Source organism: Cricetulus griseus, chromosome 5 (genome assembly GCF_003668045.3).
Source record: "Cricetulus griseus strain 17A/GY chromosome 5, alternate assembly CriGri-PICRH-1.0, whole genome shotgun sequence".
NCBI classification, from domain to species: domain Eukaryota; kingdom Metazoa; phylum Chordata; class Mammalia; order Rodentia; family Cricetidae; genus Cricetulus; species Cricetulus griseus.
In genome coordinates this window covers 19,474,597-19,499,962 of record NC_048598.1, presented here as the reverse complement: position 1 = coordinate 19,499,962, position 25,366 = coordinate 19,474,597, and the positions used below count along the sequence as shown (strand labels likewise).

At 40.2% G+C, this 25,366-nt stretch overlaps 1 protein-coding gene across 2 annotated transcripts; it reads right to left on the bottom strand.

Annotated features, from left to right (window-relative positions):
* Nucleotides 1–3,242: 3,242 nt before the first annotated feature.
* Nucleotides 3,243–16,045, bottom strand: LOC100757974 (pyrin and HIN domain-containing protein 1). Of its 2 annotated transcripts, XM_027418916.2 has the most exons (7): nucleotides 15,604–16,040; nucleotides 10,688–10,972; nucleotides 9,212–9,348; nucleotides 7,666–8,031; nucleotides 6,142–6,558; nucleotides 5,015–5,203; nucleotides 3,243–3,864 (listed from the first exon to the last, which is right to left on the bottom strand). In XM_027418916.2, the coding sequence occupies exons 2-7, from the start codon at nucleotides 10,950–10,952 to the stop codon at nucleotides 3,844–3,846; spliced, it is 1,395 nt and encodes a 464-aa protein (XP_027274717.1). In that variant the 5' UTR covers nucleotides 10,953–10,972; nucleotides 15,604–16,040; the 3' UTR covers nucleotides 3,243–3,843. The 2 variants fall into 2 exon arrangements, with proteins under 2 accessions (XP_027274717.1, XP_035301638.1); XM_035445747.1 differs by lacking the exon at nucleotides 5,015–5,203 and having other exon boundaries at nucleotides 15,604–16,045.
* Nucleotides 16,046–25,366: the final 9,321 nt, after the last annotated feature.

The window sequence follows — 25,366 nt, the reverse complement described above, 5'->3', positions numbered from 1 at the left end:
GAGAGAGAGAGAGAGAGAGAGAGAGAGAGAGAGAGAGAGAGCACTCCCCAGCAGCACATACGGATCTCCACTTCCTGAGGCCGATCAGGAAGTGATCAGCCACCTCACTCTCCTCCACACCTGAACTGTGAGCAAAAACAAATCTTTCTTTCCTTCAGTTGCTTTTGCTAGGTATATTGTCACAGCAAGGAGAAAGGTAACCAACAATACAGGGAGCCTTCCTTGAGGCTGATGACTAGTCTCTTAATTCATTTTCTTTGCTTTGGTCTAGGACATGTGCCTTGTGTTCTCAAGCTTTCCATGACCTTATTTCATCCTGTAATTGGAGGTGACATTTCCTTACTGCTGCCAACAGCACAATGTACTCTTATCATCCACTTTTGGAAGTTCTTATTTCAAATGACTAAACTCTATAATTTACTCATGAAAAATTGTGCAAAGGACTTCACCCCTTTCTGAGGACACTGGTCTTGACAATTGCATTCTGGGCTGGATTTCAGCCTCTAACTGCTTTTTATTGATAGTTTGATTTCTCTGAGGGTGGCATAGTCTGTTCCTTTATGAGTGAGGCTTTGTACTTAAATACCACACCCAAAGCATAAGTATTTCATGTAATATATTTACACTACCCTGATCTGCAAATACAGCTCTTTATTTATTATTTATTTATCGGTTTATTTATTTGTTTGTTTTTTGTTTTGACATCCTTACTCAAGTTTCCCTTTCTTCCTCTCCTCCCAGTCCCTTCCCTTCAATTCACTAATCCTCCATTTCTCTTCTGAAAAAGGCAGGCCTCCCATGGATGCCAATCAGCTAGGTTATATCTAGTTGCAGTGAGACTAGGCACCTCCTCTTCTGCCGAGACTGGGTGAGGCAATCTGGCAGATGGAAAGAGTCCTAAAAGCAGACACCAAAGTCAGAGACAGCCCCTACCTCCACTGTTAGGAGCCCCAAAAGAAAATGAAGCTACACAACTGTAACATATATGAAGAGGGCCTAAGTCAGTCCCATGCAGACTCCCTGGTTGTTGGTTCAGTCTCTATGAGGGCCTATGAGCCCAGATTTGTTGATTCTGTTGGTTTTCTTGAGGTGTCCTTGATCCCTCTGGATCCTACAATCCATTTTCTCTTTCTTTCACAGGATTCTCTGAACTCTGCCTAATGTTTGCTTGTTGGTCTTCGCATTGTTTCCATCAGTTGCTGGGTAAAGCCTCTCTTATGACCATTAGGCTAGGCACAAATATATTAATATAGAAGAATATCATTAGGAACCATTTTATTGACTTCTATTTCCCAGTCATGTTTGGTTCTATCCTAGGTCTCTGGGCTGTCCTGTCTCTTGATTTTGACCTTCCAGGCAGTGTCAGGAGTGAGCTCCCTCTCATGGTATGGGTCTCAAGCTGGACCAGTTATTAGTTGGCCACTCCCACAATTTCTGCTTCATCTTGACCCCAACATATCTTGTAGGCCAGAAAATTTGTAGGTTGAAGGTTTTTGCCTATGTTGGCATGGTATCTCAGTTCTTCCAATGGAAGTCTTGCCTAGTAACAGGAGATGGCCATTTCAGGCTCCATATCCCCCATTGCTCAATCTTAGGTAGGCTTCCCCTCACAGATTCTTGAGAGTTTACATTGCACTAGGTGTCTTAGTTAGGGTGTCTATTTCTGTGAAGAGACACTGTGACCATGGAAACTCTTATAAAGGAAAACATTTAGTTGGGGTGTCTTATAGTTTCAGAGGTTTAGTCCACTGTCCTCATGGTGGGACATGGCAGCAAGCAGGCAAACACGGCGCTGAAGAAGGAGCTGAGAGTTCTACATTTTGATCCAAGACAACAGAAAGTGATATGTGTGTTACAGTGAGCATAGCTCAAGCAAAGGAGACCCCAAGGCCTAACCCCACAGTGACACACTTCCTCCTACAAGGACACTCCTGTAGACAGTTTCTTCCTACTTGGTCCCATTGCCTTTCAGTTCCAAATAAACACACAGAGGCTTATATTAATTATAAACTGTTTGGCTGATGGCTCAGGCTTCTTATTGGCTAGCTCTATCTTAATTATTAATCCATTTCTATTAATCTAAGTATTTCTAAATGGGCTTGTCTTACCAGAGAATGCCCGGACCTGTTACTCCTTTGGTGGCTACATGTTGTCCCCCTTGTGATTCTCCCTCTGTGTTCCTCTTCCCAGCATTCCTATTCTGGTAGCCCCACCTATACTTCCTGCTTAACTACTGGCCAATCAGTGTTTATTCACATACAGGGCATACCCCATCACACTCCTACTCTAACAAAGCTATACTTCCTAATAGGGTCACTGCTTTTGAGGTCTCCTTTTTTCAAACCATCAGCGATATCCCCCAATTCCAGTTGTCTTTCTCTCCATCCTCCCCCATATACCCAGAGGCATATACCCAGAGGACACTCCACTATACCACAAGGACACTTGCTCAACTATTTTTCTAGCAGCTTTATTTATAATAGCCAGACACTGGAAATTACCTAGAAGTCCCTCAATCAAAGAATGGTCCATTTACACAATAGAGTATTAACCAGCTGTTAAAAACAATGATATCCTGAAATCTTTTGGCAGATGGGTGGGACTAGAAAAGATCATCCTAAGTGAGTTAACCCAGACTCAGAAAGACAAACATGGTATGTCCTTATTTATAAGAGGTCTTACCTGTAAACTAAAGGGTAGCCATGCTACAATCTACAGACCCAGAGAAGCCAAGCGTCAAGGAGGGCTCAAGAGGGGAACACATGAATCTCACTGAGGAGGGGAAATAGAATAGACATCGAAGGTGGATGGGGGAGGGGTCTGGATGTGAGTGGGGATGGCAACAGGAGTAATCAGGTACACACCCAGCTTTTTTTTTTATACAAGACACAAGAATTTTTATTTTCAAAAAAATAATGTACTTTTACACAAATCTACAGCAGAGTTCAACTGAAGAACAAATAAACTATACTATGTGCCTGGGTTCTGGTCAAAATGTGGGCTTGTTGCTATGGGGTTTCTGGAGGGGTGTTGAGGTCCCTCCAGTTGTGGCTTGGTGTGGTGAGATATTGCTTATGATTTATTAAAGCTAGCTTGAGGATTCAGAAAGCAAAGTCAGCCATAGGTCATAGAAGCCAGGCATACCCATTTAATCCCAGCAGCCAGAAGCTAGGAGGTGGTACACACCTTTAATCCAAGGACTCAGGATTAAGAGATAAATGGATCTCTGAGAGTTCAAGGCCACTAATATCTACACAAGAATGAATCAGTCTAAAAGAGAATTATAGCTCACACCTTTAATGCCAACATTAGGGAAGTATATAAGACAGAAACAACGTCTCAGAGAGGCATTTGTTCTCCAGCCACCCTGAGAAGAGACAGCAGTTTGAGACACGGTGAAGAACTCATATGTGGATCAGCCCTTTCAGTCTGAGCTAGAGGTGAGAGCTAGTGGCTGGCTGCTTTGCTTTCTGAGTCCTCAGGCAAGCTTTAAGAAATCATAAACAATATCTCACCACAGCCTGGTGTGCAGACCCAGTTTTAAAGAAAGTAACAAATGGAAGAATTTGTAGAAGCACTTGATTCAGTTTAAAAAGTTTTTTTTTCTTTCAAAGTATAAACATTATAAAATCAAATTACATACTTAAAATACAAAAAGTATAGAAAGACTAATGTTAAAATCACCATTTCCTAGAGCAAAGAAGTGACTTTTATTTGTTATACGCATGGCCTTTTTCTGTAGTTGGAACTGGATCTTATCGATACAAACATCAGAGGTTTCCAAGTCTCCACAATGAGAATTCATGAAGTCCTGTAACTGAAGCAGGATGGAGCAGTTGTTTCTCAGTTCCTAGCCTTGATGACCTTGAAGAAGGAAGTGAAGATATCAGCTCAGATCGGTTTTGATGGAGCTGGCCACACCCTTCCCTCTTTACTCCGACTGTCTTGTCTCTAAGAGCCATCCCTGGTCTTTCATCATTGTCTGCTTCTTTTAATGATTTTTCTGTTCCTGCAGCCAGATTTTCATCTTTGCTTGAGACTACCACATGAACTCTTTCCCAGCATGAGTGAAAGTGGAAGAGCCTGAGGTGTTGTGGAGCCATGGGTGAGAAGGAAGTGCAATACTTGATGACAAGGGTTGAGTGGAATGTGGAATGTTCTCACTGGGCAGGAGGGCAGGAGGACTGGAAAACAAAAGCCTGGTACAGCTGCTGGGAAGAGGGTTTCGAACTTTGACGTTGGTCCTGCGAACTCAGGAGGCCAGCCCCTATATTTCATTTGTTTCCACTACTATCTTAGACTTGCTTTAATATACAGTGAATCCTGAAGGGATGTATGTGTGTGTGTGTGTGTGTGTGTGAGAGAGAGAGAGAGAGAGAGAGAGAGAGAGAGAGAGAGAGAGAGAGAGAGAGAAGTGTATGGATGATTCTGGTATCTTTGTGGTCTAATTTGCTCCATGTATCCTTGTAAGCATATATTTGTTGTGAGTTCTGCTTGTGAACCTCAGTGATGGGCATTATTTCTATGTTGTCTATGAGGAACTTCAGAAAACCACAGAGCCAGAATTTGAAAAAAACTTTCTTAATCAAAACCATGTTCTTATTGGACAATCTCTCTGCTTTAATAAACTCAGTGCTTTCATTACTTAACACAGCACAAAACAGCTGGATGTTTTGGAACTGGGCTGCCTTAGAACTCATTGTGTGAACCAGGCTAGCCTCCAACTCACAGAGATGCATCCATCTGTCTCAGTCTCCTGAGTGGTGGAATTAAAGGTATGAACCACCATACTCTGCCAATATCATAATGGCTTCTGAGAAGTGCTCTGAATTTCCATTCTTTTCTATGATTAAAATTATCATATTTTAAAGGATGGAGAGGAATGTTTACACATATTAACTGAAAACTTGTTTCCTTCCACATGTTGAATTATCTCTGCAATACCCCCAGCTGTTTTAGTATAATATCAAAAGCACGATTCTTGGAGAGGAGGATGCTCCCCTAGAGCACGTACCTCCATGTTACTATGCCTAGTAGATCTCAGCTGCACTTTATCCTCATTTGATGTCAATTCAAAGCACACAAGTTTAAGTTTATCTCTTGGGTTACAGTCAACACTGGTCAGTCGTCCATAGACCACCACCTCCATCATCCCTGTATTGTCTCGAATTTCATAGCAAATGCAGTCCTTACTCACATTTTTCTGCAAAAGAAAGTAATACCCATCTTCTGAGAAATGGCCAGACACTGTCACATCTATGAGAAGCAAAGGGTGTTCCCAGAATTTTGGCTTGGACAGGAAAAAAATGGAGTTATCTGTTGAGACCCGGGTGGGGGAGTTGGGAAAAACAGCTTCAGATACTCTGTGTTGCAAATCATTGTTTGTGAACCTTTTTTCAAGCTTTAGTATAGACTGTGGTAGCTAATCTTGCTTGTCAACTTGACCTTATCTGGAGTCAACAAACACCCAAGCATCTGGACACATAGGTGGGGGATTATCCTTGATTAGATCATTTGAAGTTAGGAGACCATTTTAAATCTGAGCCACACCTGATGCCAGCAGGCAGAAAAGGAACAGAAAGAATGAAGCTTTTGCTTGCCCTCACTCTCACAGGCAATGTCATCAACTCTGCTACTGCTGAGAAATTCCTTTACTGTTTCTATTCCTAACAGGTAGAAAGAAGGGAAGAACCCTGCTTTCCCAACCCAGTGCATTCTGGGGCAGAAGAGTTCATTTGATTCGTATTCTGGTTGTTATAATCAGTACCTGTCTTAGGCAGTCAACTCTCATTCAAAATCAAATTTTCAAAAATGTAGCAGGTGAAGAAACCCAAAGAAACAAAATCTTAATGATAGTAGTATTGATGTAACTGTCCATGAATGATACAAATAGATGGCATTGCTTGAAAAAATGCCAGAATCTCTTGGCAAATCTTTTTCTAAAACAGTTTTCCTCATGGTACCCTGAAAAGTATATTGAGACTGCATTTTACACTTAAAGGCAGGAAACCCTATGCCCCAACAATGATCATGAAGGCCTTGGAGTTTGGCATGCAGTAAGTTAACCGTTATAATCTGCCAAGATAAGCCTGAAAGTCTAAGATTGCAGAAGAAATTTTATAGAATAATTCAGTGGCTTACCTCATATACCATAAAGATTCCATTCACAAATATTCCTCTTCTTTTTGAGCAAAGATAATTGATTTTAGGTGTTGCATTGGCTCTTTGCATCAGTGCAGTTGAGATAATCATTGATTGGTTAACATTTACCTCTGACACACTGGAGGCACTGTAAATATTTATGAACCCATTGCAACCGAAATAATCTGAGATGGTAATGACATTGCTTTTGATGAACTTCGCCTTCAGGGAAATATCAAACACCTTCACTCTAAAGAATTCAGTCTCAGTGGCCACTGTGGCATGGAACATACTTTTCTCGCTTTTTGTGCTGTATGTAAATGGTTCTGTTGCTTTTAACACCATCACTTGTTTGGGATCGTGGTGGTAACCATGTACCTCAGAAGGTTGAGTAGGAACAGTCTTCAGTCTTGGTTTCTGCATAGAATGTACACAGAAAAAAAAGGCACAATTAAGAGAGCTAATTAATTGGGGAGAGCAAGGGAAAAATCTGAACAATAGCTGGCATGGTATAACTTAGTTCATGGAAGACATGGAGTTATAGGTAAGGATGTCAGCTTGCACCAATCATAAGTACTAGATTATATGTACATTTCTCAAGTGTTGGCAAATGAAGCCAAGGGCACCTGTGTAGTAACTCACAATATGACAGCCGCAGCTGAGAAAATGTGAGTAGGACTTAAGGAGCAACTATCATACACTACCTTTAGAAATAAAGGAAGTTCAATTACAAGTGTTTTCTGTATTCTTTGCAGGTCCAGAAAAGACTGGAGACAGTCTAAAATCAAATCACACAGGATTATCTTTATAAACTCTTCATGGATTGTTTGAGATAATGAAATCACTTACATAGATAATGGTTGCTCGATTGTCAGCTCAACATATATTAAATATTATGTTAAACATTTTAAAAGTTTTTCCCACTCATCCAAGTGTAAGAATGTTTGCATTTGTGTGAGCAGAGAAGAGTAGAGGGCATCCTGTGGTGACAGTCTTTGCTTTTCACCTGTCTGAAAAAGGTTTCTTTCTTGTTCACTGCTGATTTTACATCATGTGCTGTTAGCTTTTGTCAACTTGACACAAACTAGCATTACCAGAAAGATGGAATCTAGACTGAGACATTAGACTGGCTTATGGTCCGGTCTGTAGGACAATTTTGTTGTTGTTGTTGTTTTTAATGATAGATGTGGGAATGCCCAGCTCTCTGTGGGTGGTGCCACCTCAGGCAGGTGTTCCTATATTATATGAGAAAGCAAGCTGAGCAAGTCATGGAGAGCAAGCCAGTAAGCAGTATTCTTTCATGGTCTCTGTTTCAGTTCCTGATTTCAGGTTCCTGCCTTGAGTTCCTGCCTTGGCTTCCCTCAATGATGAATGCTTTAAGCTTAAATACACTCTTCCCTTCCCAAGTTGCTTTTGTTCAGAATGTTTCATCACAGCAACAGAAAGAAGGCTAGGATAGGGATTAATGACCTAGTCCAAGATTGTAATAACCTCCATCATTGTATAGTGAAAACAGGAAATTACCTTGGCTGGTCTTGCTAGAAACATTCTTTTAGGGGCCTGGGCACTGCTGAATGCTTTTGCTGCAGACACTCGAGGGCCTTGGAAACTGCTAGATACTGTTGCTGGAGACATTCCAGTGGTCTGGGCACTGCTGAATGCTGTTGTTAGAGACGCACCAGGGACCTGGGCACTGCTGGATGCTGTTGTTAGAGACACACCAGGGAGGTGGGCACTGCTGGATCTTGTTGCTGGAGACATTCCAGGGGCCTGGGTACTGCTGGATGCTGTTGCTAGAGACATTTGGCGGGCCTGGACTCTAAGTGATATTTCTGGAGACACTTGACTCTCTTGGTCCCTCTTAGAAGCAGTTGTAGAAAACCGAGGAACCTGGACAATATGGGAAGGAATGGATGGCACCTTAGGGGTCAGGAGGCTGTTAGATGCTATTGATACAGACGCATGAGGAGTCTGTCAAACATGGGAGATGGATTGGTAAGCCCCCAGGGCATTTACAACAACAGTTCAGTATTTCTGGACCCATCTATTTAGGTTAAAGTCTTTTAACTGACGATCTAACAACTGTAGTTAAATTAAACTACTGCATATAGTCTATTGAGATCAAAATAATTTCAAATGGTATACCTTCTCAAGAAAAAGGATTAATTTTAAGTGAGGTTTAGACATAAGCATTTGATAATAGGATGAATGTTTAATCATACGAAAGAATCATAGTCTTCAGGGTTTGTGGGTTTGTTTCCACTCCTCCATGAACTACCTCTTTTTGTCTTGATAACAGTTGATTTTCCCTTTTCCTTTTTCTGTTGGAAACTAACTTGTGTATGCCAAGCTCTCATCTCCTACTGAGATTTATTGTAAACCCCCAGTCATGGTTTTCAATGTTAAATAAAGCACAATAACTTTAACACCAAGAGCATCAACTTATCATCGTTGGGGACAGCATTCTCTGAACAGAAAATCAGAGGTAGGATTGTCTTATACAGGAACAAAAATTTCATTTACATCACTTTTCTGTGCATCTCCGTGGCGACAGAAGAGCAGGTCTATGTTTAGAAAGTCCAGCTTGAGGTTTGATGTCCTTTAAGAGGCTTTGGAAAAGTATGTCCTTAAACTGACTGCCATTTTATCAATGTCTATAAGAAGAACGATGACTTAACCTGTTTTATGTTCCTTTATTGTGCCTGTCTGGGCTTATGTACCACTGAGGCCATGTGAAGGTCAGAAGACATCATCACATGGCTGTTAGTTCTCTCTTTCTAATATGTGGGATCTGGGAATCAAACACGGGTCATCAGTGAGGCAGTAAGCACCTCTGCCTGCAGAGCCACCTCACTTGCCTGAGTAATGATTTTTCATTCCCATCATAGAGAATTACACAGCACAAGTTAAAGTATGAGATAGTCCTGACACATGAATGACCATTAAGTATGAGACTGGTTACCCCACATCTCCACTTTTAAGATCCTATGACTAGACAGATAAGCATTCACTTAATGTAAAAAGGGGAAGAACCTTAGTGGATTTTCCACTGGGAGCTTAACCACCATACCTGTGAGTTCAGTGTACTCCTGCCTGATTCTGGTTCCAAATCTTCATTTGTGGTGGACATAGGTTGGGAAGAACTGGGTTCATCTCTCTTGCGTCTTCTTGCTGGGATGTTGCTTTTCTCCGTCTCTTTCCTTTTAGCTGGTGCAGGGGAGAAAATGCAGTAAACTCAGGAACACTGGTGTGAGACAACTGGCATTCATTCAATACTATTTGCTCTCAGCTCCTGCTTGTCTTGCTGTAATTGCCTACCTCTGTTTTGGAAGTTTGATGGGACCACAAGGTCACCCATGTTACCAAGTCAGGTACAGGACAGCCTCAGGAGTGTCCTTGTTCTCTCTAGGTGCAGAGGACACAGTCTTGGGACTCCTGTGTCCATCAGTCATGCCCTGCCCCAACTCTCTCATCCTACAGTCTGTTTTTAAAGAATTTAAAGTTTAGGTCTGGGGAGATGTTTCTGTGGGTAAAGCCCTTGCTCTGCAAGTGTGGAGACCTGAATCAACTATTTGATGACAAGTTAAAATGGCTATATAGAACTCCCAGGCTAAGCAGCAGATGTAGCCATATTCTAGCTTGCCCATTTAGCTGAAAATGAGAGCCTCGTGTTCAATAAGAGACCTTTGATGAGAAACAACATAGTGAGCAATAGAGGAAGACACACAGTGTTGACCTGTGGCTTCCAAATGCTTGTATGAGGATAATCAGTGACCAACCATCTTCTGTAGAAGACCACTCTGAATCAGAGAATCCTTGAAGGAAATGATGTGATTTGTGATGTGTGTGATATGACAAAATGCTGATAGTTGCTTTGACTTCCTACCTTTTGTTTCTGTTTGTTTTTATCTATTAATTTGTTAGTTATTTGTTTGTGCACTTCTTTTGGGTACAGAGTTTAGCTACATAGACCAGACTGGTCTTAAACTGAACATCTCCCTGTTTTCAAACTCCTGATTGCTAGTATCAGAGATGGGAGTGTCTATGCCAAGTTAGTCATGTTTCTTTTCTTTTTCTTAAGCCCGGTGACTATAAAATATAGCTATTTCTTACCTCTGGTAGGTAGACTTTCACTTAATTATTGACCACAACATTTTTTTTTTGTAGAATAGATAATGTTGAGTGTCTTAATGGAGCATTAATACTAATTGGTTTAAATACTTTAAAATAAAAATTATCTCAATCTTTATTTTATAATTTTCTCATCTTTGTACAGTAGTGGAAGGTCTCATCTCTTTCAACAGCTTCTGCATTTTTATTTGCCCCAGTGCCCTCAAAGATAGACAACCCCCAAAACACAGAATTCTTTATAAGAAGGAAGATTTTTATGCTGTTGATTTTTTTTTTTACATCTGAAATGCTGCCCTTCTTTAGATGCTGAGGTATACACTGTGAAAAGTGATGTCAGTTATGATCACCACATGGAGCTAGTGTGCAGCTGGAGAAGTTGAAGAAAGGGTGGGCATCCAGGCTGCTCCCATATTACCTTTTGCCTTCACTTTTTTGAGTTTATCAGCAAGGTCTCCAAGTCCTGGCATCTCTTTGTACAGTTCTATCAGTTGGTGCATTCCAGCATCTTTTGGGAACTTTTCTTCCATCAAGTCGGCAATCCTAATTCTGTCATAATCATCTTGCATTTTTCTATTTAGTTTTAGTTCTTTGCTCAACAAGGACTTAACCATTTTAAAATCATGGTCACTGATACCCATTAGTCCTGTCAGAAGAACAATTTTCTTATATTCATTCACCATTTCTCAAATTACAGGTGAACCTAAAGGAGAATAATAGCATACAGAATTACACACAGTCACAGACAGTTTCAAAAACAAGGTACACTTAGACAAGTCAATGACACATGCCACAGTGTCCATAATTGCAGGAAGACATGGTGCTGGAGAAACATCTCAGAGTTCTACATCTGGATCCACAGGCTTCAAGGAAAGCCACTGGGCCCACCACTAATGACATACTTTCTACAAACAAGGTCAGATCTACTCCAACAAGATCTTATCTTGTAATCCTTTCAAATGGTGCCACTCCTGTTGATCAGGCACTCAAATGTATGAGCCTATGGGGACGATTCTCATTTATACCACCAGAAGTGTTAAAATTCTGGATCTTCTTTCTAGTACTCAGTGATGTTGGTGCTTATTCCTGGATGTGGTTCCTGACTCTTGTCATACTATTTTCTGAAGTTGCTTGGGGCTTCTTAATGTATGTATGAATATTGGTTGACTACAACACAATGGCCCATGCTGGGGGCACTGACACTTGCCCACTTGGCTCTAAACATTTCTCACTGACATTCTGATTCCCATGGTGTTGGATACTGGTCTCAGGGTCCTCTGTGCCCATATGATGGTCACTGTGCTCAACACCTACATACTCTCTAGTCAGGTCACAGAATTTATTGGGTAGGATTATGTCAAGAGTTGTTTGTTTTTCTCCTTTGTGTTTCATAGCCTTTGATATCATGAGTCAGTTTCAATTGTTCATTGAGTCTGTTTTCTGTATTTAAACCATTATTAAATTCAGTTCAAATCCCCAATAGTTCCTCAATTTGTTAAAACATCTTGCTCCTTAAAATATCTCGGGAGGCCTCCAATGATCTTTGTCTTTGTATTTGCTTCTTTATGCCTAGTATGAGAAGCTTTAGGGTTAAGTCTTCCATCACTTGTCCTGCTTTGTGCTGTTGCTAATTAGAGTTTAATTGTCATTCTCACATTTCTTTCTGTCTGACTCCTCATGGTAACTTTTAAGAAGAAAAAAAAGTGAGACATCTTCTGGAAATTTCCAAGATGCTAAAAAGAACATAGTCTCATTCTGTGATTCTTCATCTCATTTGAGCTTTGTGTACTATCTTGGTGACTCAGCATGTGAATGGATTCCAAGTTAGCTTAAATCTGGAAGTCATTTGGGTTAGGAATTATGTTTTGTGTATCTTCTGTATAATGGGAATGCCACATTTTCTGGGTCTGTTCACTGCTTTCCTTTTGAGAAAAGTTAAGCATCAATTGGTTGAAAAGGCCAAGACAGTGAAGGAAAATCCATCTAAGGAAACATCAACGTTAAGATGATTAAAGATATTTTAAAAAGTGACCACTCTGTAAACCTTCAGACATGAAGACTACTGTCTTAGGGTTTCTATCATTGTGATAAAGCAATGACCATAAATATCCTGGTGAGGAAAGGGTTATAGCCTTAAAATCCTGCTCCTATTTCACTTAATGATAGACTGTGGTGTAGAAGTTAAGCCAAAATAAGCACTTTCCTCCACAGGTCACAGAGGAGTGCCGCTTACTGGCTTGTTCCCCATGGCTTGTTCAGCTTGCTTTGTTACAGCATCCAGGACCACTAGTCCAGATATGGCAATGCTCACAGTGAGCTGGGCCCTCTACATTAAACACCAATCAAGAAAGTACTCCACAGGGACGATCAAGGGCCAGTCTGGTAGGGACATTTTCTCAATTAAAGTTCTGTTTTACAAAATGACTCTAGTTTTTTGTCAAGCTGACATGAAACTAACCATCACAGCTAGATCACCTGCAAAGATTCAAAGACACGATTAGAGCTCATTATCAACAGCAATTTGCCTTAAGCAAAAGTGTGTGGATTTTATATATACTGTTCCATGATGTCAAAACCAAAGAACTTTAAAATTATGAAGTTTTGATTAATTGCTTAATGATTCATGACAAACACATATCTCCAAAAGATAATGTGTGGTGACAGGAGGCCTGAGTACTCTGTGTGTATCCCATTTACATGTGAACTATGATGTTTTGTTGTTGAAGTACTGTCTTGATTTGGTGATAATGATCCTAATCTCAATGATATTTCCATTAATATAGGAAATAGGCATTAATATCCATCTGCAGTTACCATATTCTGGATAGGAAAATATATTCTCACTGGCATCAAGAGATGCAGTCAACTTACCATGAATTAAAAATGAAAAAGAAACAAAACTTGCTGATAGTATCTTAACCCAGATAAAATAAGACAGTTCTAAAATGTACTGTTTGATATTACAAGCCTTAGTAGTTTCAAAAGTCAAAAACATAGAAAAAGATATTAGAATTAACTGTGAGAAAGCCATAAGTAAAATTGAGTGTACTTCAGAGTAAAAACTAAGCAGAAATACAAGCTTCGCTGGTCTTGCCTCTGTATCACAAGTGAAACTCTGATCAAAGAGATGAAAACTAGGAAGGAAATACGGTTGATGCAGGGAGGCAAAGGGTGTAACAGTTCACTAATGGTTTCATCTTAATCTGTAAACATAACTTATAAAGAAAAGGCAAGGAGGAGAATACAGAAGTATCAGCAATGAATACTACAGCAAGAGCAAAACATAAAATTAAAAACAAAGAAGGTATTAATTATCAGCTTGAATATAAATGCCATAGTCAGTTAAGTAAAAGCTTTTGTTAATTTTTACTTAAGATATATAGCTATTGTTAATTCAATGATAACCAAACTACAATCTGTAGAACCCCAAAGGGTAGGTATAGAGTAAAGTACTAGAGTTGTGCTTCTCAACCTTCCCAATGCTGCTTCTCTTTAATACAGTTCCTCATGTGGTACCCCAATCTTAAAGTTATTTTGGTTGCTACTCCATAGCTATAATTTTGCTACTGTTATGATTCATAATGTAAGTATTTGATATGCAGCATATTTGTGAAAGGGACTTTTAAATTCCTGAGGGTTCCTGACCCACATGCTGAGAAACATTAGACTAGAGTGAAGTGCTGGATCTCCTTAGGCAAGGGAAATAGAATAAATAATTATGAATGGATGGGAGGCTGGAACAGCGGGATCAGTTGAGGAGGGAGAGGGGAGAAAGAGTTGTGCAAGGGGATATGGGGAGAGACATCTACAATTAAGGGCAATTTGAGGGGTAGTATAAAAACCTAATACAGTAGAAACCTAATACATATAATCTAAATGAAATTGCAAAATATATCAGGGAGACAGAGTCCCATCTAGCCATTTCTTGTCACCAAATGAAGCTTCCCACCAGAATTGGGTTACATTCAATTGAGTTGTTGTACAAAGGGGCCCTACAGGAATCCCCAGACAACCCAGACTGTTGTCAAGGCCAAAGGTTGCTCTCTTCAAACTGACAATAAGGCCCCATTGCTGAAGACAGCACCCATACAACTCATTGAACATGGAGATGTCGAGTTGGTGCCTACATAAAGCATTGACCCCTACTTGCTAACATCTTTGGTATATGGAGGTACTCTGCATATACCCAAAAGAGAAACACCAACCCAGCTACAAACCTTTTGATCTACAAGGGTGTTCTGCTTGAAAGATATGTGAGAGTAACCAACTAATAACTGATTTGACTTAACGTCCACTCCATGAGATGGAATCAATGACCTGACACAGCTTGGGTGATCAAGAACCAGAGAGTAGATAGCCCAGGGACCTAGAGGAAAACCAAATAATACTTGTCTAAAAAGAGAAAAACAATGCAGTGAAAAATGACTCCTAATGATATTTGCTATACTAATAAATCAATTCCTTGTACAGCCATTATCAGAGAAACTTCCTCCTCCAGCAGCTGGGAATCAATGCAGAGACCCCACAGTCAGGCATTATCCAGAGAATAAGAGACATTGATACACACAACCCTCCATGGGATGTCTCCATCAAATCCCTCCCCTCAAAGCTTCCCATGGAAGAGCAGGCAGAAAGAGTGTAAGAGACAGAGTGGAGGGAAGACACCAGCAGAATAAGTCCTCTAAACCAACCTAAGCAAAGTGCACATGAACTCACTGAGACTCAAGCAGCATGCCCAGGGCCTGCCCAGGTCTACATTAGGTCCTTTGCTTATATTATGGCTTCCAGTTTAGTGTTTTTATTCAATTCTTAAGTGTGCTAATGAATGGGTCTCTGATTCTTGTGCCTTCCCTTGGACTTTTCCCTGTGTTTGTTTGTCTTTGTCTGACTTGGATGTGATAGTTTTTGTTTTACCTTATTATATTTTATTTTGTTGTATTTTTTTTAACAACTGAACTGTCATTTAAACCTGCTGGGAAATCGATGGAGTGATGGTGGGTATATTAGTCTCTCCAGGGCAGACCTCAAGTTCAGGAATAGATAACTAAAGCCTTCCTCTTACCCACTTACTCAGGCTTACACTTAGGAAGTTTATTAAACAACCTGAAATATGCAAAATGTATTTTTCTTGGCTCATGCCTCTGCAGTGGAGGAATAAAGATGTTGCCATCTTCCTGAGTGAACCACCCGAATCCAGCTGCTGCAGGTTCATTTCTGAGGGCAGCAGCCACCAGCTCTGCTTCCCCAACCCTAGAAGAACCAGCAAGATTTTCCCCTCTGTTCTTGTGGTTTTCATAGAGGTAGCTAATGTCTACAGAAAGAGGTAGAACTCACGTTGCTGAAAGTTTCTTCAGAGGTGTCAGGATCCTGAGGTCTTCTACAGGGTAGGATACAAGGCTTCTCCCCTCCTCCTCCTCCTCTTCTTTTTCTTCCTCTTTGTAGAGTGTGTTAGAGGGGCCAGTCGGTGTTTGTGTGTGTGTGTGTGTGTGTGTAGATAAGCTAATAAGTCTCCTAGGAACTGGAGAATGAAATATACAGAAGTTCAAAGGTTATACTACTTGAAGGACTGAGCCTTCCTGGGTGCCTCATCCTGTGTTGTTTTGCAGGTAGAGGAGAAAAAGAGTGAGCCTCCACCCAGTGCTTTCACAGCTTTCGATTTCCTCATACACTGAAACTCAGCAGTTTCTTTCCTGTACACATTGTAGTTACCATGAAAAGTCAGAGATGGTGATGCTTGATGTTGTTGGTTTTTTTTTTTCTCTTGGTTTTTCTTACAAATCTTATAGGTAGAAGATTCAAATTTCAAAGCTTTGTATCCAACCAAATCACAAGTGAGTCCCTAGGAATCCAAATTCCTTTAAATGGTATGAAACCTCAAAGGGAAAGCTGAGTCACCAGCACAATGCTTTCTTTCCTGTTCAGGATGAAGGCCAAAGCAGGAGGAGAGATTGGCCCTGTTAGTTGCCAGCTGCCCTTCCATGGATTTCAAAGAAAATCGGAGATGAAATCACCTTTGGCTTAAGAGCTTCAGGCAGCATTCAATCACTCACTTATTAATTCCCCAGCCCCGAATGAACTTTCCAGAGTCTAATGTTGTTACAAACATACCACTTGGACCTTGAATAGAGTGTAACATGAATAATACAAACCCAGAGACAGATACTGTGGTTCAAGCTGAAGATCAGAAAAGAAAAGCAGTCAGACACTAGAGAGCTCTTAGCTATACCATATCTTCAGACTTAAAAGGAGTGAATTCCTGTCTCCTCCCATTTTATATTCTCTTGTACTGGGATTAAAGGCATGCACCACCACCGCCCAGTTTCTATGGTTAACTAGTGTGGCTGCTAGGATTAAAGGAGTATACTACCACCAGCTGGGCCCAATGACTGTGGCTAGCTTTACATTCTGATCTTCAGGCAAGCTTTATTAGATCATAAACAATATATCACAACAAAAGAGAAAGCACTTTGGCATCAGCCTTCCTCTTGTCTATAGTTAAGTTGGCCCTTTTCACTGATAAAGATAATCACTAAGAGAAAACTACTTCCTTATGGTCAAAAGAATGGAATCTCATTTCCACCTCTGGTCCTTGGTAGAGAATGACATTCTAATTAGTTCCTAAGTTCAGAGTACTGCATCCTACGTTGTTGCCTCTCTTAAAAGTCATCCAGGCCTACAATCTACTGGCCTAAAGACCATTCTTCCAGCTGAAGACAAGCTAAGGAGAAGGCAGGAGTAATTATCCCCTTAATGAAATAATAAACTTAGACTTCATAGAAGTTCCTCCACTCACAAGCCACTTAACAGAGCTTCTCCTACATAGCAAGCACCATTAAGCTGGCTAACTGTTCCAAAACGCTAAAACTCACACACATTTCCCTTTTCTTTCTTTCTATCTTTTTCTTTCTGATACTAGTCCAGTACCTAGCCCCATTTACTTGATAATTTGGGAGTTCTCATTTACTCTGAAGCCTGCCTTCTCTACTGCCATGTAGCTGCTGGCTAGCCTCCACTACCAAGCATGCCTGCTTGCATGTACCATAACCCCGAAAGACATGACTCTTCCTCCTAGTCTTCCCACTGTAGGCATTTATTGCGATTTACAGATCGTATGCCTGGTTATTTTTCTTTCAAAATGTAGTAAAATTGTCCTTGAACCTCCTTCAAAGTTCATTTCAAAATTTTTTTCATTAACATGATTAAGAACACAAAAAAACCCACCCCAGTTTCCATGTTAACAGCAATATTTATTGAGGAATACAAACATGAATATCCAGAAGGCAGTTTGACAGCAGGCTGTTTACAACAGCAGCAGCAGCAGTAGGTCCTCCAGCCATGGATGGGATTTTGAACAGGTGTACAATACCAGACATGGATTTCTTCCCATGTACCAGAACTCAAATACTTCTAGAAAGCCATTGATTAGCCCTATAACATTTGTGTCACTATTATACTGGCTATTCTAGTGAATGAATAATGAAAAACCACACAGTAGTTCTACTGGCCTTTCTTACTACTTTGAGTGAAATAATGATGAAGCATAGGTTGGGGTTGGAGAGCAGAGTATGTCTTTGTGTAAACACTAGGGTACTGCAAACCAGATTTTACCTACTACAGACAGATTTGGCACTGTTATTCCATCTTTTGGCTTAGCATGCAGGGGATATGTGAGTAAATGAAAACTCAGGTTTATTGGACTTACTGGTCTCTTGTACCTAACTACATAGATTGCTGGTATCTTTGTCTAATTTGTGTTTTTATAGCATAAGTTCACAGACAGAATAGTTGACAAGAAACAGAAATTTATTCTTATAGTACTGAAGGTTGGGAAACCATTTGATGGTGCTTTGCTGCTGTTTACATGTTAACAATGGTTGGGGCCTGGGTAAGGTGTTTCTGCATCTCAGTTGTCTGCATCTCAGACTTGAAACAAAAGCTCACATAGATTGCAAATAGCAGGAAAACCTTAGTCAAAGCCAAGCAATAGCATAGACGGGAAAGCAATGTGCAAGATTTCAAAGTATATATTTAATCAAAAATAGTGATTTAGTTAAAAGAATATATATCATGCAGTAAATTGTCACCCTGTATGATGTTGCTGGAAGCACTTGAGGATCCTGGAGACCATGGGACGCTGTTAGAAGCATTGGAAGAGCCTGAGAATGGCAGGAGACAAAGTTAAAGGTGCCCTGAAAGAATGGACTGTGCAGTCAGAGTGTCATGGAATAGGCATCTAGATCAATTGGCAGAGTGCTTGAGCAGTATTCACAAAACCCAGTCAAGACTCATTCATGCATCGGACTAGGTTCAAGTCTTTTAAATTGCCATGTTCTAATTCTGGCTGAATAAAACCACCACATAATGAGAAACATTTGCGTATAAGATGACAAATCTATTTAGAGTTTTTCAATATACTTTTCTACTTTGAGATTCTAAATTCTTCTTCAAAAGTAACAGGTAAGTTACTCAAATAACATGATGTCCATCATTCCTGTTTTCTTGTGTATATTGGTGATTCCATGTGGTTCAAGTTCGATAAATTAGAAAATAGCTTTACCAGGCTGCTGTCATCCAAACCAAAATTATTATTAATAATGACTTTTCATCAAGGATAATGCAATTTTATAATTATATTAGGAGCACCATTTAGGAACACAACTAGTTAGATAAACCTAAGATTATGCTGCATAATCCAAATAATGCCAGTGTAATTATTAAAAAGAATTATATACTGGTCATCTAGAGTCCTGATACATTGTTATCATACGATAAAATAATCAGACTTTGAAAATTGTGGCTGGGATCTCAAAATATATACCTGATGAATCATAATATTAATTAAATTAACAAATTGGAGTTCAGATGAGAAGATATTTTGTTCAAGATTATGTTTATTGTAATTATGTTAAGAAGGCATCTATCTGAGTAGGAACAGAAGGTCTTACTTTTGATGAAGAAAGAGCTGGGAGGGTTTGCTGGAGCCCTAGGGTCTGTGCTGGTGTCTGATATGGTTACAAACCCACAATTGCCTGTTTCTTGCAGTATCATTAGAATTTTTGCTTGAGTTCTTCCTTTTCTGAATGAAAAAAGACTTAAATAACTTATTTCTGGATAAAGGTTTTATTCCACACACAGCAATATCTTTTTATAGAGAATCTACTCTCAAGTTTCCTCTGGATAACAGCATATCCTCAGATGCTCATACCATCTGCCCTCCAGCTACCTTAGTCTTCTCATATTTATTAGAATTATTAGGATTATGTTTTAATGTTAACTTCACAACCATGGGCATCATTTGGCAGTTTCATATACTTGTGTCATTACACTGTTCTCTGTCCTGGTCCTTTCCCCACTGCCTTCTCCTTGTTCCTGTATTTCTCTGGCTTGTTTTCTTCATTCCTCAAACTGATTTTCACTTCTCTTTTCTTAATACATGTATTACATCTCTAGTAATCCCCTTCCTTAAGATCTCTTCCTCCTCTCTCAAGATTCCCTTTCTAGTTTAATGAACTACACACACACACACACACACACACACACACACACACACACACACACACACACTGCTCTGTCACCAATTAAAATCCAGAGAACACTTTCATGTCTAGGGATAAAGAGTGGGTTCTGTGTGTGTTGCATACTGACTCCAGATAGTTCTATTTCTAGTTTGTTTCATTTTAATAAAGAACATTCCTAGGCTATTGTGATTATAGTTTACTAAAACTGTCTCTTTCTAATCAAGATAATATACAAATTGTTTCCAATACATGTCTCTAGCCTCATAAATCCCAAGCAATGACAGAAATATTACTTTCACCTTTTATGAGAGATTGTTAAAAGAAATGTAGACTCTTAGAACTAATATAATCAATAACATCCATGGGAAAATTAAACTAAAATCAGGCAGTTCTTTTCTGTAGGAACCCAGTCTTCAGAGTCATCCACTGTTGTTCCACTGGTGGTGAGGACAACCTGGGTAGGAGTGTAGCTCAAGCCTTGAAGCTGGGCGTTGGTGGCACACGCCTTTAATCCCAGCACTTGGGAGGCAGAGGCAGGTGGATCTCTTGTGAGTTTGAGGCCAGCCTGGTGTACAAGAGCTAGTTCCAGGACAGCCTCCAAAGCCACAGAGAAATCTCAGCACAATTCTTCACAGAACTTGAAAAAACAGTTCTCAACTTTATATGGAAAAGCAAAACATCACTGTAAAATAAAAGAACTTCCGGAGGCATCACCATCCATGATTTCAAACTCTATTATAGAGCTATAGTCCTGAAAACAGCTTGGTATTGGCACAAAAATAGATAGTTAGACCAATGGAATCGAGTTAAAACCCTAATATTAACCTGCACACCTATGAACGACTGATTTTTGACAAAGAAGTCAAAACTATACAATGGAATAAAGAAAGCATCTTCAACAAATGGTGCTGGCATAACTGGATGCTGACATGTAGAAGACTGCAGAAAGATCCATATCTATTGCCATGAACAAAACTTAAGTCCCAAAGGATCAAAGACCTCAGCATAAACCCAGAAACACTGAACTTCTTAGAAGAGAAAGTAGGAAATACCCTTGAAGGAAGGAATTGGTACAGAAGACTGTTTCCTGAACATAACACCAGTAGCACAGACACCGATATTGACAATTAATAAATGGAAACTCCTGAAACTGAGAAGCTTCTGTAATGCAAAGGACACAGTCAACAAGACAAAATGACAGCCCATGGATTGGGGAAAGATATTCATCAACCCCCACATCTGACAGAGGGCTGATCTCCAAAATTTACAAAGAATTCAAGAAGCTAGTCTCCAAAATACCAAATAATCCAATTAAAAAGTGGGGTACAGAACTAAATAGAGAATTCTCAATAGAGGAATCTAAAATGGCTGAAAGACACATAAGAAAGTGTTCAACATTCTTATCCATCAGGGAAATGCAAATCAAAACAACTCTGAGATACCATCTTACACCTGTCAGAATGGCTAAAATTGAAAACACCAATGACAGTTTATGCTGGAGAGGATGAGGAGAAAGGGGAACACTCCTCCACTGCTGGTGGGAGTGCCAACTTGTACAGCCACTTTGGAAATCTGTATGGCGATTTCTCAGGAAAATGGCAATCAGTCTACCTCAAGATCCAGCAATTCCACTCTCAGGCATATACCCAAAAGAAGCATATTCCTACAACAAGAACATCTGTTCACCTATGTTCATAGCAGCATTATGTGTAATAGCCAGAACCCGGAAACAGCTTAGATGCCCCTCAACTGAAAAATGGATAGAAAAAATGTGGTACATTTACACAATGGAGTACTACTCAGCGGGGGGAAAAAAGCAATGGAATCTTGAAATTCGTAGGCTGGATAGAACTAGAAGAAACCATCCTGAGTGAGGTAACCCAGTCACAAAAAGACAAGCATTGTATGTACTCACTCATATGTGGATTTTAGACATAGAGTAAAGGATTTCCAGCCTGCAGCCCAGGCTGCTAGAGAGGCTGGTAAACAAGGAGGACCCTTAGAGAGACATACATGGTCCCCTGGAGAAGGGGAAAGGGACAAGGTCTCCTGAGCAACTTGGGAGCATGGGGGGAGGGGAGAGGGAACTAGGAGAATGAGAAGGGGAGAAGAGAAGGGTTGAGGAAGACATGATGGGGCAGGGAGGTTGAGTTGGGGGAAGAACAGAAGAGAGCAAGATAAGAGATAATATAATAGAGGGAGACATTATAAGTTCAAAGAGAAATCAGGCACTAGGGAAATGTCTGGAGAGCTACAAAGATGACACCAGCTAACAATCTAAGCAACAGAGGATAGGCTACCTTAAATGCTCTCTCCTGATAATGAGATTGATGACTAATTCATGTGCCATCGTATAGCCTTCCTCCAGCACCTGGTGGAAGTAGAAGCAGACACCCACAGCTAAACCTTGAACCAAACTGAAATCCAGATGCAGAGAAGGAGGACTGATGAGCAAAGGGGTCCATACCAGGCTGGTGAAACCCACAGAAACAGCTGACCTGAACAAGTGAGAACTCTTAGTGCCCACACTGATAGCTGGGAAATCAGCATGGGACTGATCCGGACCCCCTGAATGTGGGTGTCAGTGAGGAGACCTTGGAAAGCTATGGGGCCTCTTGTTGTGGATCAGTACTTATCTCTAGCATAGGAAGGGACTTTAAGAGCCCATTCCACATGGTGGGATACTCCCTGAGCCTAGACACAAGGAGGTGGGCCTAGGCCCTATCCTAGAGAAGATGACAGACTTTGAAGACCCCCTATGGAAGGCCTCACCCTCCCTGGGGAGTAGAAAGGTATGGGATAGGTAGGGTGTTAGTTGAGGGGGGGGGCATGGCGAGGAGGGAAAGGAGACGGACCTGGGATTGATATGTAAAATAATTTTCTTTCTAATAAAAAAGGAAAAAAAAAACAAAAAAAGTCACATTAGAAAATAGTGATTTAATTTCTATACTTATGTCCCCTTCTGTAGAATTGTACAAACTTTCTTGTGCTCACCACCCCAATTAATTTTTTCAAAGCTCTAGGTTACAGGTAAGCACAGAAATTATATCAAGACACATAAAGTGGGGTAAAACGAAAAGGAGTAAAATAGGGGTGTTATGATAGGAGTTGATGGCTGTAGGTGTGACTTGGCTTATCTTCCTTTGTCCTCTCAGCCATGGCAGCCTGCTTTTGGTTTGATCTTACTGTCCAGCAGGAAGAAAGCTAACCCCTAATTAATTCCAATAAGGTAAATGCTATGAAGAAAGAACAGAATCTTGTCTGCTCTTCTCAGAAGGGTGTTTCAGTGAGGAACAGCCTGAGGATCAGCCAGCCTGGCACCTTAGTGTTGAGTGTAGATTGGCTAGTGGAGAGACGGGGTGATGAACTTGAAAACAGGGAAAAAAACGTGTGTCCAAACAGCTGCTGAGAGGTGTATAGAACAATGTGACTAAACTTTATCACAAGCAACAGAAAAAGGGCTTAGGAGAAACTCGATAGCAGGGATGGACATGCTCTTGTGTCCTAAACTCATAATCTCCTAAGCAAATGCTCTGTCCTACACTGAGATCCTGATACATGAACTTGATAACTTAATGATTGATTTACTTGTATGATGAAGTCAGTGGAATCAGGGATTAGTGAGGAACTTCTCCAAGGTTATGATCATTCTGGTGATATGCTTTAGGGCAGCACTAGCATTGGGAAGAGGATGGCGGCACCTTCTTTGAGAATCTGCTGGGTAGTGATGGGTTCTCACAAGGAGTTCGGGGACAATCCTCGTCTTCCTGTGTGTTGACAGCTGAAGATCTCACAGGAAGCTGCTTCTACTGGGTAAGCTTCATTTTCCCAGATCCTTGAGGTGTTGTTTCTTTTTCTGGGCTTGTTTCCCTTTTTCTGAAAGATTAATGTTTGCCATTTTCTCTTGGTAATACCGATTTTCATTTTTTGTTTGTTGGAGATGAACTGGGGGCCCCGTGCTTTTGCGCTTCATCCCCAACCATTAGTATTGTTTCTAAATACTAGATAACATAATATTTTTAATACCGAGAGAGCTCACTTTATCTTAATATATTCTGATTATACTTATGTCCTTGGGACTCAACCCTCTTAAAAGATAGTTAGAGGTGAGCACAGGGTCACCTTACACAGGAGCAGAATCGTTTTATTTATGTCTCTCTCTTCGTCTTTGTGGTGACAGAACACTAATAGGCCTACAGCTAAAAAGTCCTAGTTTAGAAGATTTTATTTTTGTTTATTTACTTTTTTAAAAGACAGGGTCTTGGTTGGCCTGGAACTTGCTATGTAGATCAGGTCCAGTTTAGATTTAAATCTTTTAACCATCTTTGGAAAGCCATGCTATTTAACTGACTATCACCATAGTAAGTACTTTTTGAAACATGCAATCATTTTGTGTTTCCATCGCTGGGAATTATATTGCACTGAAGTAGTTCTAAAACAAAACAGATAACTAGAAACCATCAATTTGCTGACACTAAACCCCATTTTCACTGTTTTTTTGAACTAGGTAAAGCACTAATTTTTCTCAAAAAGGACAAAGAGGGGAGGAAGAACCAGGGTAGAAGCTTTTTGCTTGAGAGCTCGGCCCCTTTACTTGTGATGACAGGGTCTCTGGGACTGATGCTGGTCCCAGCCCTTCGTTCACAGTGGACATATGTTGGGAAGTACTGGCTTCAGCTGGCTTTTGTTTGGCCAATGCAGTTTCTTGTTTGCCTTTCTTTGTCCTTTGAATTGATACAGTAAAGAAAGCACAGTGGACCAGGAAGCTGTTATTAGAAGAGCAGAAGTTGATCCTACCACTTCCTCTCAGTTCCTGCTTGTGTCTCAGCGTGCAGGCCTACCACTGCTCAGAAGCCCAGCATAGACACAAAGTGGCCAAAGGTATCACGCCAAGGACAAATACTGCCTCAGGTTTCTTAGCCTTTCCCAGGCACCATGAACAGTCTTCCTCTCTTGGGGATTTCTGTGGACATCCATCAAACCTTGCTCAGACCCTCTTATTGTATAGAATCACCATGCATGTGTGATTCTAAAGTTTATATGATGATAATGGTTTGTCATCATCTGCAGAAGATCATTCCAAATTACAGCAACAGAAAAAGAAATTATGATTTAAATTGCGACATGGCAAAGTGGTGATATTTGACTTTGACTTCTTACCTTTTTTTTTTGTTGTTGTTGTCATTTTGTCTTTTGGTACAGGGTCTATGTAGCCCAGGCTGGTCTCACAATGGAATCCTCCCTGCTCTAACTTCCTGAGTTCAGATGGCATAGGTATGTACCACTATGCTTAATTTTTATCGTGATTTTTGTACCCACTGATTTATAAAGGGAGCTTGATAATATCTCCAAGATACAGATTTACTTGTTATTAATAAATATTGTCACACATTTAATGCCAGATGAATACTAATAATGGAGTAAATATATTAATTAAGCATGAGCATTAAAATATTTAAATAATTATCAATGAACTTTCCTCTAAATTAGTTTTTATTTTAAAATACTTCATATAACATTAATTTGTTTTATGTTGACTTTCCATCATTTTCTGCCTTCAAATTTTAGTTTCAGATTTT